Below are 16,331 nucleotides of genomic sequence, written 5' to 3' on the forward strand. Positions count from 1 at the left end.
CAACTGTATGGAAAGTCGAGTGAATGGATTTAGTTTTTAAGATAAATACCGTAAAAAATTGGTATTATTAACTATTGCAATACAATGTAATATATATTGTCAACGCAATAAAATATATTCTATTCTATTCTATAGAAGAGGCTGTAATTCGCTTCAAGGGTATAAATACTCAGGAAGGCTGCATTTCACCATTACTGAAGAGAACATTGATCAGATCTGCAATTCAAAATTGTCCAAAAGGACAGACAATGCATTTAATTAATGATTTAAGCTTCCCTAGGGATTTGATCTGCAGTAATGCAGATCTGCAACATTGCATGACTTTTTAAAAGGTTTCTCCATGGGTACCTCACAATTTTACAAATGAGCAATTTGAGTATAGACTCAAGTACTTATAACAGAATTCAAGGCATACAAAGGCATCCGTGACTTACAGGGCAAAAGTTTGAGCATCAAAATCTGGAAAAGAAAAAAACAATTAAAAGCTAATAAACTTGTTTATATTACTACCTACAAAAATATTAATAATGACTTATTTAATCAATACTATGAAATCACCATACATAACCAAAAATATAACCAAGTTTACAGTAGCAGTGTTGCAAACGAGTAAGATAAGTTAAAAATTAACAAAAAAATTTATTTGGTAGTCAACCAAGGTTCTGTGTTGTTACCACTAATTTTCTAGGTCCTGCTAGACTAAGCCACCTTGCACAAGATTATAAAACTAAAGGGACCAGATGGGTCGCCTGAATGAATGAACCACATGACTCAACTTCATCTGTAATTTTTGATAAATGTACCACAATATTGGTAACCTCACATTTGACAGAATAACCAACTGATCAGAAACCACACAGCCACACAGCTATGGCAGTCATATTGTTCCACATATGGAAATTGGTACGTTCGGATTAAATATTTTAAAGTAAATACAATATTTACAACAAATTCACTTAAGTCTGACAGGACTTGACTCCTGAAGTCTGAAGGGAACCAAAAATAATCGGCAACGGAGAACGAAGAAGCTCAAAATGAAACCCCCTGCATCGTTTCGACATCAGAGACACTCCAACTACAAAAAGTAGTGCAATCTAGGTGAAGAGGTATTCTCATTGTCTCATCAGGTGCACAACTTAGTGCACTACTATGACGATCCCAAAACATGGTGGAGCAACTGATACAATGTGTAGAACTAATAAAAATACATTTTTGAACAGCAATTAATGCAATACAAAATTGCCGCATGGAAACTGTCCGCCGAAAATAACTCTGGCTGCCTAGTGCCAAGCCCCGAGGTTTTTCACTGCCCACATCGGATTAAGAGCTACTTATTTGTGATTATACAAAAAAGATATTCTGAAAAAGTAATTTAAATCTTAAATATCCACAATGTTTTGTTTTATTCCCACTGTCCTTGCCTCTCCTTTCATGCTTTCACACTGTCAGCAACTTAAACAATATAAACAGATTAAGTATTAGACAGCAACCAAATATCTTGTTTCCTGACACTTAAACTTCAATAAATCTTGTATCGGAGTAAATGGATAAAAGAAAATAGAGTCAAAACTGATTTCTTCCACACCCGTTCTGTGTTTTCAGGGGTTTATGTCGATGAAGGCTAACCACATTGTTTATCACTTTCAATCGAATCGCACCCATTTTAAAAAAGGTCGAACCACAACCACAAATTCATGGAAGCTCATTTTTTATCTCATAACAGTAGCTGCTGTAGATAAAAAGTTATCGTTGACTGTCGGATACTTTCTGGACAGTCCTTGTAAATCCAGCCCATACTGATGAGATACAAATATACAGACTGAAATCAAAACTATAGAACTGTACAATACACTCAAACAATGCTTTTTCTGCATTAGAATTCAAAATCATCTGATGTAACAGAAGCTTAAACATGAACTTCATTCATATACCATCAATAACGCAACAGACTACTGTACTAAAATAATTATTCATTCTAAACATTTTTTTAAAACATTCAATTAGATTAAAAATCTATTTATTTGAACACTTTCTTCAAAGACACTTCCGTTACAAAGCAAGCCTAGGCATAGTTTTCCTTACTGACTAGGAACAGCATTGATATCACAGACCTTCTAATATTTATATATACAATTGCAAAAGAGCAAGTAGTTCAGTATAAAACATTATCTTGTCTATTATAAAAGTAGGATATAAAATACCATAAATGCAAAAAGTTATCTAATCTAATATTGGTTATAACAGATTAACATTATTTAATCTTATAAGGTTAATACAGTGGAACCTGGCTAATTCGAACTTCTATAATTCGAAATCTTCTTTAATTCGAATATTTATATTGGTCCCTAGCATTTTCTATATAAGTAATGCAAAAATATCGTGGTTAATTCGAAGTTTATTTTGGATAATTCGAACTTTTTATTCGAACCCGCGAAAAGACGCTGCACTCTTTCTAATAGCAAGGCCATTGGACACAGATCTAGCCACCCTCCCGCCCGGCCGGCCGGCTCGGCCCTATCCTTCCGCGCATATTGTTTTGTAGACGTGACTTTTCCAGCCTATGGACCAGGGGATCATAAAAAATCTAAAACAGTTTTACAGACGTTTATTGGTTGAGTACATACTGACTAAAGATAGCGACGCCGTAAAAATCAAGTTAGACATTCTTCAAGCCTCTCGCTTGGGACAAAGTAATGCCCGAAACGATCAAGCCTCTCGCATGTGCAAGAAAGCTTGGGACAAAGTAACGCCCGAAACGATCAAACATTGCTTTAAAAAAGCTGGTTTTGTAAAAAAGGAGGACGACGGCGTAAAAGCCAACAACATTATAGCGGAAGCGGTACCTTCAGTTGACGGCTGGGAGGACATCATTACTGACCCTGCCATCTGGTTTGAAGATTTTGTCAACGTGGATGAAGATGTTGCAGTATGTGGTGAGATAACAGACGCGGAGATCATCACTTAAGTGCTCAATAATAAAAAAGATGGCGACATGGCATCGGGTGACGAAGACGGCGAGTCATCAGTTGGGGCGGAAATAAACGTTCCGAGTGCGGCCGAAGCAGCGCATCACATCATGGAACTTAGACGTATTTTTGAAAGTAAAAATGACGTGAGTCTATTTTCAATTCATTGAATATGGCAGAATCTTTTGTCACTTCCGAAAGACTTAACTTTATAAAACAAGTGAAGATTTCCGACTTCTTTCGAAAAAATTAAATAATATTATACTTTATAATGTTCCTTATCACCATTCAACTTATTTTCTTTTATTCAAAAACAAATAATGCAATTTTGTATTTTTTTAGGTAATTCATGATTCAATTTTGCACTGTTTTACCATACTTTGCTTGGTAGAAATGCACAGAAAAACATACATTTACAACCATTCATGTTATTTTCAATAAAGGTTTTCAGCAAAGATGTGAAGTGCCATTATTTTAAGCCTTTAATTCTTAACTTTTTTAATTCGAATTTTTGGATAATTCGAATTTTTTTATTGGTCCCTTGAGATTCGAATTATCCAAGTTCCACTGTATATAAAATTATAAAAGCACATAAAATATAATATGTTTAGTGTACACTGACAGGAATCTTAATCAACCCAGTCACAATAAAATTAAATATAAATCTGTTTAGTGAATTTTAAGGGCCAGTTTCTTATATATTAAAACCTTTTACTGCTGACATGCGAATTTGTACATGCTGGTATTTTAGTATTTTTTTCTGAACAATGGGTGTTGTTGTTTATACTTTTAGTCAGCTGTGTTCTACTATGTTGTAGTAATTAATGTTGTGATTCCTGATTTTATTTATGGTTTTGTTATTTAATTAAAAATAAATACAAAATTTTAAGTTGTATTAATAATTTTTTAACGTATTTCTATCTACAAAGGTAGAAAAATAAATTTGTATACAATTACTTCATTACAAAAAAACACAAATTCACCTATTACTCATTACAAATAAAATTATACAAGACAACTACATTTTACTCAAATTGAGGATTTATTTTTAGCATGACACCTGGTCTATAACATGGCACTTTACACATCACAAAAAACGGGTTTGTCAGTAAAAGGGTTTGTACATGGACTCATTTACAGCATTTTAGTTAAATTTACTCCTTGAGTATAATTTAGTAAAAAGCTATTTCAAAACATATGATAGGAAAGCATGCATAATTTATTGGGACTGGTTTGAAGAATATATACAGGGTGAGTTTTTTAAAGTGATCCAATAGCTAACTTTTTAATTACATGACAGCAATTATATGGCGCCTAACTTTAAAATCTTTTATGGAACACCCTGTATTTTATGTTGTTTTTAGATTCTACTCTACAAAATAAGACATTTTTGCTTCTGAAAGTTTTTTTATATCTCTAATGGTTCAGGAGCTACGTGGACTGAAAGTTTTCACCATCAGTTCAAAAAAATCCGAAAACTTCCAGTCCACGTAGCTCCTGAACCATTAGAGATATAGAAAAACTTTCAGAAGCAAAAATGTCTTATTTTGTAGAGTAGAATCTAAAAACAACATAAAATACAGGGTGTTCCATAAAAGATTTTAAAGTTGGGCGCCATATTGGAAAAAATTATGAAAACTTCCAGTCCACGTAGCTCCTGAACCATTAGAGATATGGAAAAACTCTCAAGTACAAAAAGGTTTTATTTTTTAGAGTAGAATCTAAAAACAACATAAAATACAGGGTGTTCCATAAAAGATTTTAAAGTTGGGCGCCATATTGGAAAATGGCGGCCATCTTCAAAAAATTTGAAAGTGTATTCCTGAGTGAAACTTAAAATTGAGCAAGTTCCAAATTTAAAGTGTGGTGCTAAGTCATGTAATTAAAAAGTTAGCTATTGGATCACTTTAAAAAACTCACCCTGTATATATATATATATATATATATATATATATATATATATATATATTACACTGACAAATATTACATGACATTAAAATTAACGTAAAATATTGCTGGGTTTTCTCGTTAAATCACTCATTCAAGTAATCATTCAAGTAAAAAGTAATACTTTGATTAAACACATCAGTTTTATCTATACTGCACTAACTATCAGAAATATCACAAAAACTTTTGATTCAAAATTCACTTACCAAAAATTACTTCAGTATGATAAATTTATTCAACAACATTATTAAAGTAACTGGGGAAATTATAAAAATACAATTTAAATACTGACACCACAATAGTGTGTGTATTGTTGATAAAAATGGCTGAAGAAACATCTTGTACAGTAAATTGAATTGTAAAATACCAATATTTCCAAATAGTATGATTGTTTGTATTCTAATATATTTTCTATCAAATTTCTATCAAAACACTAAACAAAAGGTTGTTGTTTTATATAAAAAGTTAATATTGGTTGCAATTATTTACAAAAGTATATGCTTTCATATAAAAATACAATTTTTACAAAAAGTGACTTTTTTATACTGTTAAATTGAAACAGTACTTACTTATAAAAATACACCTTATATTCCCATTGCAACATTTGGTTTTAAGTTCCTATAAAATTATTCGATTAGTAAAGATGTCATAAACAAAATATGACAATGCGAGTTTTATTGATTACCAAAGACTAGATTAACTATGACACTGATTATAGGCTAATATGTATATGATGAAGAAACAAATTCCCACACCAGTGGTCAGTTCAAATCGAACGGGCATATTTTGATACTGCAATATACGAGTTCTGTTCAAAAAGTATCAGGACTGAAATAATTATGAATGAACGGTTTGACTTAGGTACTCCTGTGATGCCACATAAAATCCAGTGCAGTTTTTATTGCTTAAACCGTGATTTAAATTTGTACAACTGCAGAAAATGTTCTGTTGCATTTAGGTGAATTTCCTCAACACATTGAAACTTGAGAACTTTTAGTGAACGTTCAACTTTTGAGAACAAAAAAGTCGCAAGTAGAAATACTGGGTGAGTTAAATAGTATTTATATTTAAGTTTAGCCAAAAATATTGAACAAGTCATACTATTATTATGACAGCTGGCAGATTCTGCATTAATACATTAATTTTGTTACCTTTTTCAACTAATAGTCTCTCCGTGTCTTATAGTCCACAAAATTGTATAGTATCCATAACTGACTTTTGTTCCACAGAGATAAATTTATAAAGAATAATGTCTTATCAATAAAATAAACTGCCAATATTACATCCGTTTTACTGTGACTTTGCCAAGCCTCTTGTAAGTTTTCATTCATCTAGAGCTCTTGCATACTACTTATAGAATTTTGACTAAAAAATAGTATTAACTTTTCGTAGAGTCCTTACAAGTTTTAGATAATATTAGAACAACATCAAAACAGAAAGAACATGCTGATGTGCACTAAAATAAAACATTTCTGTTAATCGTTAAATCAGAACTAATTAACATAGATTCACAAAATTAGGTAAATAGCTCAGGAAAGAACTAAGTTGAAAGTTGATGCTCACTAGAGATAAAAACACAATCTTTATACTTCTTGAACAAACCTCATAGAATCAGCATTTCAAGTACTCTAACTTATAGGAAATCTTTCATTCCAGTATGCACTTAATTACATATTACAGAAATCAAGGCATCCAAAGGCATCCGTGATTTAAGGAGCAACAGTTTGAGCATCTGAAAAAGAAAAAAATCAATTAAAAGATAATAAATTACCTACAAAAACATTATAAGTATTTTATTTTATCAGTACTGTGAAATCGCTATAAATATAGCAATATACACACTAAGGTAGCAGTGTTGCAAACGATTAAGACAAGTGAGAAAATAAAAAAATAGTTCACTTGTGAGTCAACCAAGGTTCTGTGTTGTCACTACTAATTTTCTAGGTCCTGCTAGACTAAGCCATCATGCACAAGATTATACAAGTTGAGGGACCAGATGGGTCACCTGAATGAATGAACCACACGACTCAACTTCATCTGTAATTTTTGATAAATGTACCACAATATTGGTAAGCTCACATTATTTGACAGAATAACCAACTGATCAGAAACCACACAGCTATGGTGGTTATATTGTTCCACATACAGAAATTGGTACTTTTTGACTAAACAGAGGCTACCTATTCAGAGTATGCTGTGACTGGTAAGGTTAGGCGAATTTACTATGAATATTTTAGAATGTGTTTGTTCTCTCGACTTTAGTTATCAATATTAGGGAAGTTATGGTCGGTGGCATGCGGTGAGGGTCATTTGTATGTGATGATAGCGTGTATACGGTCTGTCAATCATTTATGATTGGGCGTTTGAGAGCTTTTATATTTTACTGATCCGTACTGTTTTGAGGGACAGTTTTATTTAATTGCCATCAGCATTGCTCAAGGAAATCCCTTTCACGTGGAAAGCCCAAAATAATTTTTACTTGGAGCGTTTCCTTCATATTGATCTTAAAGAGAAGAACAAACATATTCTACAATATTTATAGCAAACTTGATCAATTATAACAGCCTCAACGTGCTCTGAATGTGTGGTCTGCATTTAATCAGAAAGTACAGAGAATTCACATAGTTGTCTTAGTGATCATTACTCCTAGTCGAAAAATGAGACACAAACTTTGTGATCTGAGGTGGCCACAATTCATTGAAAGTAACATAATTTAGTTTTGAATGGCAACTGTTTTACATGCAGCAATATCATCTGTAAAATGTATTAAACAAGACATTGACGGAAAAAAATTTAGTCCTAAAAATAGTGACAAATTTAATAAAATAATGTGTTTACCGTTACGTCATGGTACTCTGCTAAAAATGGCTTGTCTGAATGCTTTATTAACCCTTTGCGTGCCATGGCGACGATATATCGTCGCCAAAAACCCTTGTGAAAAGTGCCTTGATAGATCGTAGCCGACTACCTGTGCGAAAAGTGCCAGGCGACGATCCGTCGTCGCCGTCTGTTATCGTAATTTTTAATGCTTTATTTTTCATGAATTCTTTTCACAACCAATATTGTTTTATTTGTTAACTATCATGCAATAGATAAATAATATTTCACATAGTACTTTATATTAGTGAAGATAAAAAAACACAGAATAATAGAAGCAACAACAGCTGGTGGTGATCAGCCGGGGCATCGTTGGCACGTTAACAACTCGCTACATATAGCAGTCTGTTCGGTCACATGGTTGTGTTTACATCGTTTTGAGATTAGGATCTCTAAAATGCTTTGTTAAATTGATATCTTTGTAAGTTTTAGTAGTTATTGTGACTGTTTTTTCATGTGTTATTAATAATAGACATTCAGAAATGGATCGTGATCACTTAACTGTAAGTGAAGTTGACAGACAACTACTGAGTGATTTGTCAGGTAGTGATAACGATTCAAACTTTTCATTGTCCGATATTTTTGATGACACTGATGAAGACCCTACTTACACACCAGTACAAGACACCCAACCGAGATTTGTGAGTCGTAATTCCCTGACCATAGGCTCTCAATGTGACAGTGATACTTTAGTTCAACTTTGTGTGTGTGTGTGTGTGTGTGTGTGTGTGTGTAGTGTACATATTTTTTTGGAAAATATGAAGACTATATATTGGATATTGGACTTTAGAATCAACGGATAAATGTACGTGATGCGCTAATTATTTTTGTTTTAGTGTTGTGTTACCGGTACTGAAAAATTTGTACATAATTTCAAACATTGTTATGTAACTATAGTAATTATATAAAAAAGTCAACCATTATTTTTTTTCACATTAACAATGTTATAAAAAATATTTAAAAAATTGTTCCCATGGTAAAATTGTTTCTTATTAATTTGTAAAAAAAATAAAAACTAAAAAATAAAAATTGCTTCATACATTTTTTTGGTTTTGACATGCCAAAACTAATATTATTTTCTGTTGTTTCGTTTGTTTTGTAACATTTTATTGTAGTACAATTTATTACAAACATTTTGATACCTGTTTCATAAAAATAGTATGAAAAATATATTCTTTTTCCTGAAGCCCGGTAATACTTCTTATTATTCCCTGGCATTTTTCGCATATGACTTGCAATATAGTTGCTAGTGCATTTCCTTTGTACTAAATTTTTTGCCTTGTGGCATTCAAAGGGTTAAGATATTAGATTGGTAGTGGCTGAAATCATAGCTTGATGAACAATTTTGGTATCCTGAATAGCCTACCTGAGTAATGTAAATTGCATATGGGCCGTTCTAATTTGTTTTAATTATACAGCCATACAAGGACCTTTATTATTGACTGTACACTTAAAAGGTATGCCTAGTCTTAAAGAAAAAAAAAACATAAATAATCTAAATTTGACTTTACAAGGTGTTTTATAGGACAGACTGATGAACAACAACGTGATTTTAAGAAGGCCAAGTCAGTCTTTAATAAATTCCTAAGTATATTAAGTTCATTGTGTTTTACTGTATTCCTAGTTTATCTGATTAATTGGAACTAGAAATGATTCATATAAAAGAGGTTTTTTAATAATCTTTGAAACTGTTGGAACCAAAGAGATGGGTTTGTAGTTATGAAATCCCTTTCTATCACCTCGCTTGTGCAAAGAATTACATTTTTATATTTTGTTAGAAGTACACCTGGGTCAGGTGACCCTTTTGACACTATTAATACGAGGCTGACTAACATTAATTTTTTTCAGAACTTTATAAAATTAGACCTTATACCATATATTCTGGGTGACCCAGTGGAAAAATCTAATTCCTAGACTGCACAATTTTCCTTTAAAATAATTTCAAGCCTCTTTTTCAAACTGGAGAGGTTTTTGACTAGACCTTGAGGTCCACTTTTGGACCAAAGCACAAATATTTTCCACCAACTACAAGTCGGTGATAATGTGCAGATGAAAAAAGTGTTACAATTAAACTACATGCCATAAAATATTTCTTTAAATTTGTGTAGAAGAGATGTAGTTATAGGTAGGGTGTGATTTCTTTCTCGTAATATGTTAGCCAAAACACTATGTACCCCACTTTCACAACTTTTATACTATGTAAATTCACTCCATTAATTTCTCCATGTTTCAAACTATATAACATGCTTTTCGTAACAGAATACAATCTATAAATCAGAATTTCATCATTTGATACTTCCAGATAATTTAATTACAAATAGCTGAGACATCAATGTTAATGAAATTGACAGATTCACTTTATGATCTATTTAATATAACACCACATGATTGAACATTTAAAAGACAAACTTTAAACACAAAACTAAACAGAAAAAATGGAATGATTTTTTAAAAATTTAAGTTACGGTTGGCCTTTGATATTTTCAATGTGTATTGTTTGTCTCTCAGTAATTTTTGCAAACCAATATATATATATATGAAAACTCACCAGTAATAAGTCCTTATTGGGTCCTGCCGCCCTGATTGGGTGGGTGAGTCATGGGCATGATTGGTTTTGGCAACAAGGGAGTGAGATAGCTGGAGGAAAATTCTGCTGAAGGATTTGAGGTAGATTGTGCCACATACATTTGAGGATTGAAAGGAGGCATTTGGAAAGGATCAGATGAGTTCTGTGTCATCGGCATCGAGGGATTGAAAGGTTGTTGTGCCATCTGCACAGAAGGGTTGAAAGGTTGTTGTGCCATCGGTGTAGAAGGATTGAATGATTGTGGTGCTGTCGGCATAACATAGTTGTATGGCTGTGGTGCTGTCAGCAAAGAAGGATTGAATGGCTGTTGTGCTGTCGGCATAGAAGGATTGAATGACTGTTGTGCTGTCTGCATAGGATTGAATGGCTGTTGTGCTGTCGGCATAGAAGGATTGAGTGGCTGTTGTGCTGTCGGCATGGAAGGATTGAATGGCTGTTGTGCGTTCGGCATGGAAGGATTGAATGGCTGTGGTGCTGTCGGCACAGAAGGATTGAATGGCTGTTGTGCTGTCGGCATAGAAGGATTGAATGGCTGTTGTGTTGTTGGCATGGAAGGATTGAAGGGTGGTTGTGTCATAGGCATAGTGGCTTTGTGAGACTGTTGTAATGATTCGGAGGAATCTACAGGAGGTGCTTCTCCATTCTTGTACACTGGCACAGTGCCCAGAAACACAGGCACTTCTTGGGTCAGATTAACATGGCAGCTACCTGTTTCTGCTTTCACCTGACACAACCCACATTACAGTTAATAGCTAATATTAAAATTCACAGCTAATAAGAATTGATTGAGATATTTTACTAATTATACACCAGTATATAAATTTCAATTATTCATATATACTATGCAGGGGCTGTTTGAAAAGTAAACTCCATGATTTTGCGAAGTTAAGAAAAAAAAACAGTAAATTAACTAAGTGTTCAGAACTTGTTTTCCTCTCCAAAATTTAATAATGGACTTAAACAGTATATCGTACTTGTATGCTGTGAAGAAGTACAGGGTGTTCATAAATAAATATACCAGTTAGTTAATAAATATACTTTGATCAATGTGTCTGGAGTGATTATTGCAACAGCTGCTTCAATCCTGTTCCTTAAGTCGGGTAAGTCAGCTGGTAGCGGAGTAGGCACATACACAAAATCCTTTATGAATCTCTCCAAAGGTAGAAATCAGAACATGGAGGCCATGCGAAACAGGTCTGTCATTGCAGCCAATCCAGCGGTCAGGTACAGGGATGTTCAACTAATCACCTACTGAATCGTGTATGGCGGTGCAACAACTTGCTGCCAAATGAAATTCTGTGGTTCATCTTCTTCCATTTGAAGAAATATCCATAGTTCTAGATCAACATCAACATTATAAATACCAGTTACAGTTCCTTCTCCAAAAAAGAAAGACCCATAATATTTCTGCGTAAATATGGCACACAACAAATTCATTTAGGGGAATCTCGCTGCAATTATAGTATCTCGTGAGGGTTTTCTGAGCTCCAGATAGGCACAATGTGAGTGTTCACATGTCCACTGAGGTGAAAAGTTGATTCATCAATGAAAGCGACATGATCCTGAAAATCTTCATTGTCATGTAACAACATTTTGTTTGTAAAATTGGCATGTAAACCATAGTCCGTAGGCTTAAGAGCCTGTAACAACTGCAAAAAAAGGACATAGCTGTAAGTTTTTCCACAAAACTTTCCAAACAGCCATTTCTGGAATTGCAAATTCACGACTAGCCTTCTAAACTGATTTCTGTGGGCTACGTGTGAAAGTCTGTCACTCACTCAATACTCTCTTCACTAACCGTTGGTCGTCCTGTACTCTTTGCAAAGCCAGCCAGTATCTTCAAACTGATGATACCATCTATGGATGTTATTATCACTTAGTGGGTCACAACCGAACTTTATACGGAAACGGACTTTGTACAAATCGAAGGAACGTACGTAAGTTACTGAAGGTTCAGTTTTTGCAAACTGCAGAACACAAAAAGTGTTCTGTTTACGAGTCGCCATTTTTGCTACTAGCACTTTCTAACAGATAACGAAGGAAACATTGCATCTGCATGCATACAGATGAGAACAATAATAATAGTTTGCATTACTCTTTGATTTGATGTATGAATTCTAATTTTAAGTTATATATAAGAAGAAACTACAATGTATTAAAACCCTGATATTCATTTATAAGCAACCGGTACTTTGAATTTTGTGTTTCTTATACAACTAACTAACCTTTTAATGCACAATTTCATTTAAATGTAATACATACATTCTACAGCAATTTCTATGAAATAAATCAAATAGAATATAGAGAAATTAATTTATACACACAATTTAGTCTTAGTTTGAAAGAAGATCTCTAAAAACATGTTTCTAAATAGTTACCATTTACATTTAAGCACTTATCGTACCTAGGTATATGCTTTTCTACGCTTATTTACACATAACCGATCGTGGCAATAGGATGTTACCACACTCCATCGATTGTATGTTTTCTTTGCCATTTACATAAGAACTGTCACCTTCTTTATGGCACTGGATAAGAAACTGGATAATATTCTTTAATGTACATTTTCTTATAGAAAAAAACAAAGGTTAAGGAGAAATGTCGTTAAAAATTAACTTCAAGCCAAATTTGTACTGAACAAGTTAAACAGCACCACTTAGATCACACCGCTAACCCCACCCATTCGGCGATCAGATGCCTCAGCAACTCACCTTCGGAACAACCCTTGTATTAAAATTGAGAAGAAGGAAATCTATGGTGAATTGACTGTCTGATACCAATCGGCCTATATCAAAACGAAATTAACTAACCACTTTGTTAATTCCACAATGTTCTTGGCCTTTCAAAATGTTCCAAATTTGTCAACTTTAGGCTGTGAAGTTTGAAATTAAGATACAAACACGCATTCAACTCTCCATTAATTTCCTACATTCTCGCAGAATTTTCACAAATGTCAAATAAAAATGTTTCCAATTTTTTCAAGTATTTTGAAACATCTACAACCAAGAAGTGTTAGTTAACATAAATTCATGAATTTACGAATAAAAATATCATTAAAACATAATAATTTTAAGTTTTGAGAACACAGTTACACCTTAAAGACACTTACCTTGAAAATATAGTCACATGTCATAATGGAACAAGGGTGCAGGCTGTATACAGGGACCACAGGAACTGAAAATTGTTGAGTGAATGTCTTTGAGCCTTTGCCGCGGACACCGCCAATAGAGAGTTCCACCAGGTCCACAATGTCTGTCTTCGTTTTACTCTCAGGTACACTAGCCTTCCATTTGATAACCTAAACACACCAAGCACTAAACTGTACAACAGTTAACAAGAAACAGTTCTATCTGTTTAGTAGGAAACTAGTCTTTTAGGGGTGAATATGTAAATGAGAAACAGCGTGGAGCTGAGTCCTTACCCCTGCAAGACACCATATCAGTTTACAATATACATAAAACTTTTCTAGGCTCTATAATCTCGAGGCACTACCACTTTCATAGCATACAGGGTGTTCAGTAAGGGTAAGAACAGAACAAGTGGGTCGCGGTAGAGGTCACGGGTCGATGTCGACATCCATGTAAAACAAACACGTTGTAGTGAATGGAAGAGAACAGAGCAGGTAAGTCGCGGTGGAGGTTTAGCGCGATGCCATCCAGGAGGTTTACATCGATGCTTTTGAAAATCAAATGAGTTTGTTTTACATGGATGCCTACTGCGCGGTCTTCAAGGATGCTTCGCTGTGATTGGCGCGTTCAAGGCCAAGTTGTCAACCCCCCTCCCCTACACCACACACCCCAACAGCTCGCATGTAGTCTGGCGTCTGTCATCCCGTGCGGTAAGGTACACTTAAATCTTTGTTGCGTTGTTTTGTTCAAATCAAGTATGAAGGAAGAACTCATAGCGATTGTGCATCTCACTCCCGTATTGTGGGACAAGACCCACAGACAACATCATAACTTTCAATTATCAACAAAAAGATTTTCTATAGTAGACTACATTTATAATAGGCTTTTTTATTATTTCATAATTTATATTTATTTAACATTTATTTTTAAAGGATTATTTTGCCGAAATGCGAACATGCCGTGACAATATAGGTGAAATAATTGTAAAAGTGTACAAAACTTTATACTCATTAATAATACCGCGGAACACAGAGTGGGCTTCGCGGCACTCAAAGGGTTAATCTAGAGTTGTTAAATAGCAGTCAACTGTTCTTAAAGAATTAATAATTTTTATTCAATTTACTGTACAGCTGTATTACAAAGGTATTTTTACACACTAAATTGGCCTATCTTTCTAGTGGATTGTTTACGAAATAATTTACAAACTTTCTTCTTATACACTTTGCTTCTTTTGCGGCCGCGTTTCTTGATCTTCCTGCCCTGTTGAGGTTTGATCTTGCTGGAACGGGTGGAAGGTCTTCAACGTCACCACAGAATCCATCCATATCAATAACTAAATTATGTAAAATACAAATTGCTTTAATAATATCATCCGCAGTAGAAGGATTAGTTTCAATACAATCACTCAGGATACGCCACTTAGCAAATAAGATTCCAAAAGCACATTCGACAGTTTTTCTAGCCCTTGATAGTCTTTTGTTAAAAATCTCTTCAGCATCGCCTAGGTTGTTTCTTCCAAAAGGTCTCATGATGTTTTCTTTTAGTGGGTAAGCTTCATCTGCTATGAACACATGTGGAACTTTGATATCGGTAAAGGGAATCTCCGTGTCCTCAGGTATAGGTAATTTATTATTTTCCAATAAACGACCAACATCGGAAGCAGCAAACGTACCCCCATCACTTTGTTTCCCATAACCTCCAACGTCAATACACACGAACTTGTAGTGGTCGTCGGCTACTGCTTGCAAAATAATAGAAAAGAAATGTTTGTAGTTGAAATACATGGAGCCAGAATGAGTGGGACACTTTATTCTGCAATGTTTTCCATCGATTGCACCAATACAGTTTGGAAAGTTCCACACTTCATTGAACCGTTTAGCAATGCGTTGGAAATCTGAAGTAGACGGTGCAGGCATGTGGAGAGGTTGCAGAACCTGCCAGAAACACTTGCAGACATTTTTCACTATAGCAGCTACAGTTGATGCGCCCATTCGAAAGGAAAATGCAAGGGATTTAAAGCTACATCCTGTTGCTAGATACCTGAAACAAAATAAATTCACTTTCAATTTACTATACATACATATAAATAAATTTATGTATAATATAAATGTGTATAAAAAATATATATTTTTTATTCTTTATTTTCAGATAAACAAGTGAGACATGTATGGAAAAACCTTCGCCAGGAATTTGGGAAGCAGCTAAGGAAGACCTTGAAGTCAGGATCAGCTGCTCCAGATGAGCCCTCCTCTCATTGGCCATACTTCGAGTCAATGCTTTTTTTAACTGATCAGTTCATTCCTAGACCATCCAGTGGAAATCTTGCCACTAATTACGATGATAGCAGTGTTATCGTATCAGAAGATGGGGAAGAAGAAGGAAATGGGGATGATATCCAGATTGAACAGTTAGAAACTATAGTTCTAGCTCCAAATCACCCAACAAATGAAGTCTCAGGAAACCTGACTAATGTAGCAGAATCCCGAAATGTATCAAAGACAAAGACTGGATACACCAAACGAGTAACACCTAAAACTGTTATTGGACAACAGCTGTTGGAACTAGAAAAAGAGAAACTGAAAATGAAACAGAATAAAGCAGCCGAAAACCCGAATGATGAGGATATTGGTTTCTTTAATTCTCTGTTACCACACGTAAGAAAACTGTCTCCACGTGACAAATTACGCTTTCGGATGCAAGTTCAAGGGATCCTTTTTGACATGGCCTACCCACATCAACAACCAATGACAGCCTCGAGTACTCCATACATGGCTCTTTCCCCACAACATTCCGCAACGTCAAGTTCAACTTCGTTTTATCCACTTT

At 34.3% G+C, this 16,331-nt stretch overlaps 1 protein-coding gene across 2 annotated transcripts in view; it reads right to left on the reverse strand.

Moving 5' to 3' along the window:
* Positions 1-436: 436 nt before the first annotated feature.
* The window catches only part of LOC124366342 (arrestin domain-containing protein 3-like), a 28,807-nt gene continuing 12,912 nt past the window's right edge, over positions 437-16,331 (reverse strand). The window contains exons 5-8 of one of the 2 annotated variants that reach the window (XR_006922801.1): positions 13,487-13,675; positions 10,339-11,101; positions 6,516-6,645; positions 437-459 (exon numbers count right to left, since the gene is read on the reverse strand). Coding sequence is in view for 1 of the 2 variants with exons in the window: in XM_046822827.1 (XP_046678783.1) it covers positions 10,352-11,101; positions 13,487-13,675 (939 nt within the window). In the remaining variant the exon portion in view is untranslated. Of the gene's footprint in view, positions 460-4,911; positions 6,646-10,338; positions 11,102-13,486; positions 13,676-16,331 lie in introns of those variants that run through there. The other variant, XM_046822827.1, reaches the window with a different exon arrangement.

The sequence above is a fragment of the Homalodisca vitripennis genome, chromosome 7 (genome assembly GCF_021130785.1).
Source record: "Homalodisca vitripennis isolate AUS2020 chromosome 7, UT_GWSS_2.1, whole genome shotgun sequence".
Classification (NCBI taxonomy): Eukaryota; Metazoa; Arthropoda; class Insecta; order Hemiptera; family Cicadellidae; genus Homalodisca; species Homalodisca vitripennis.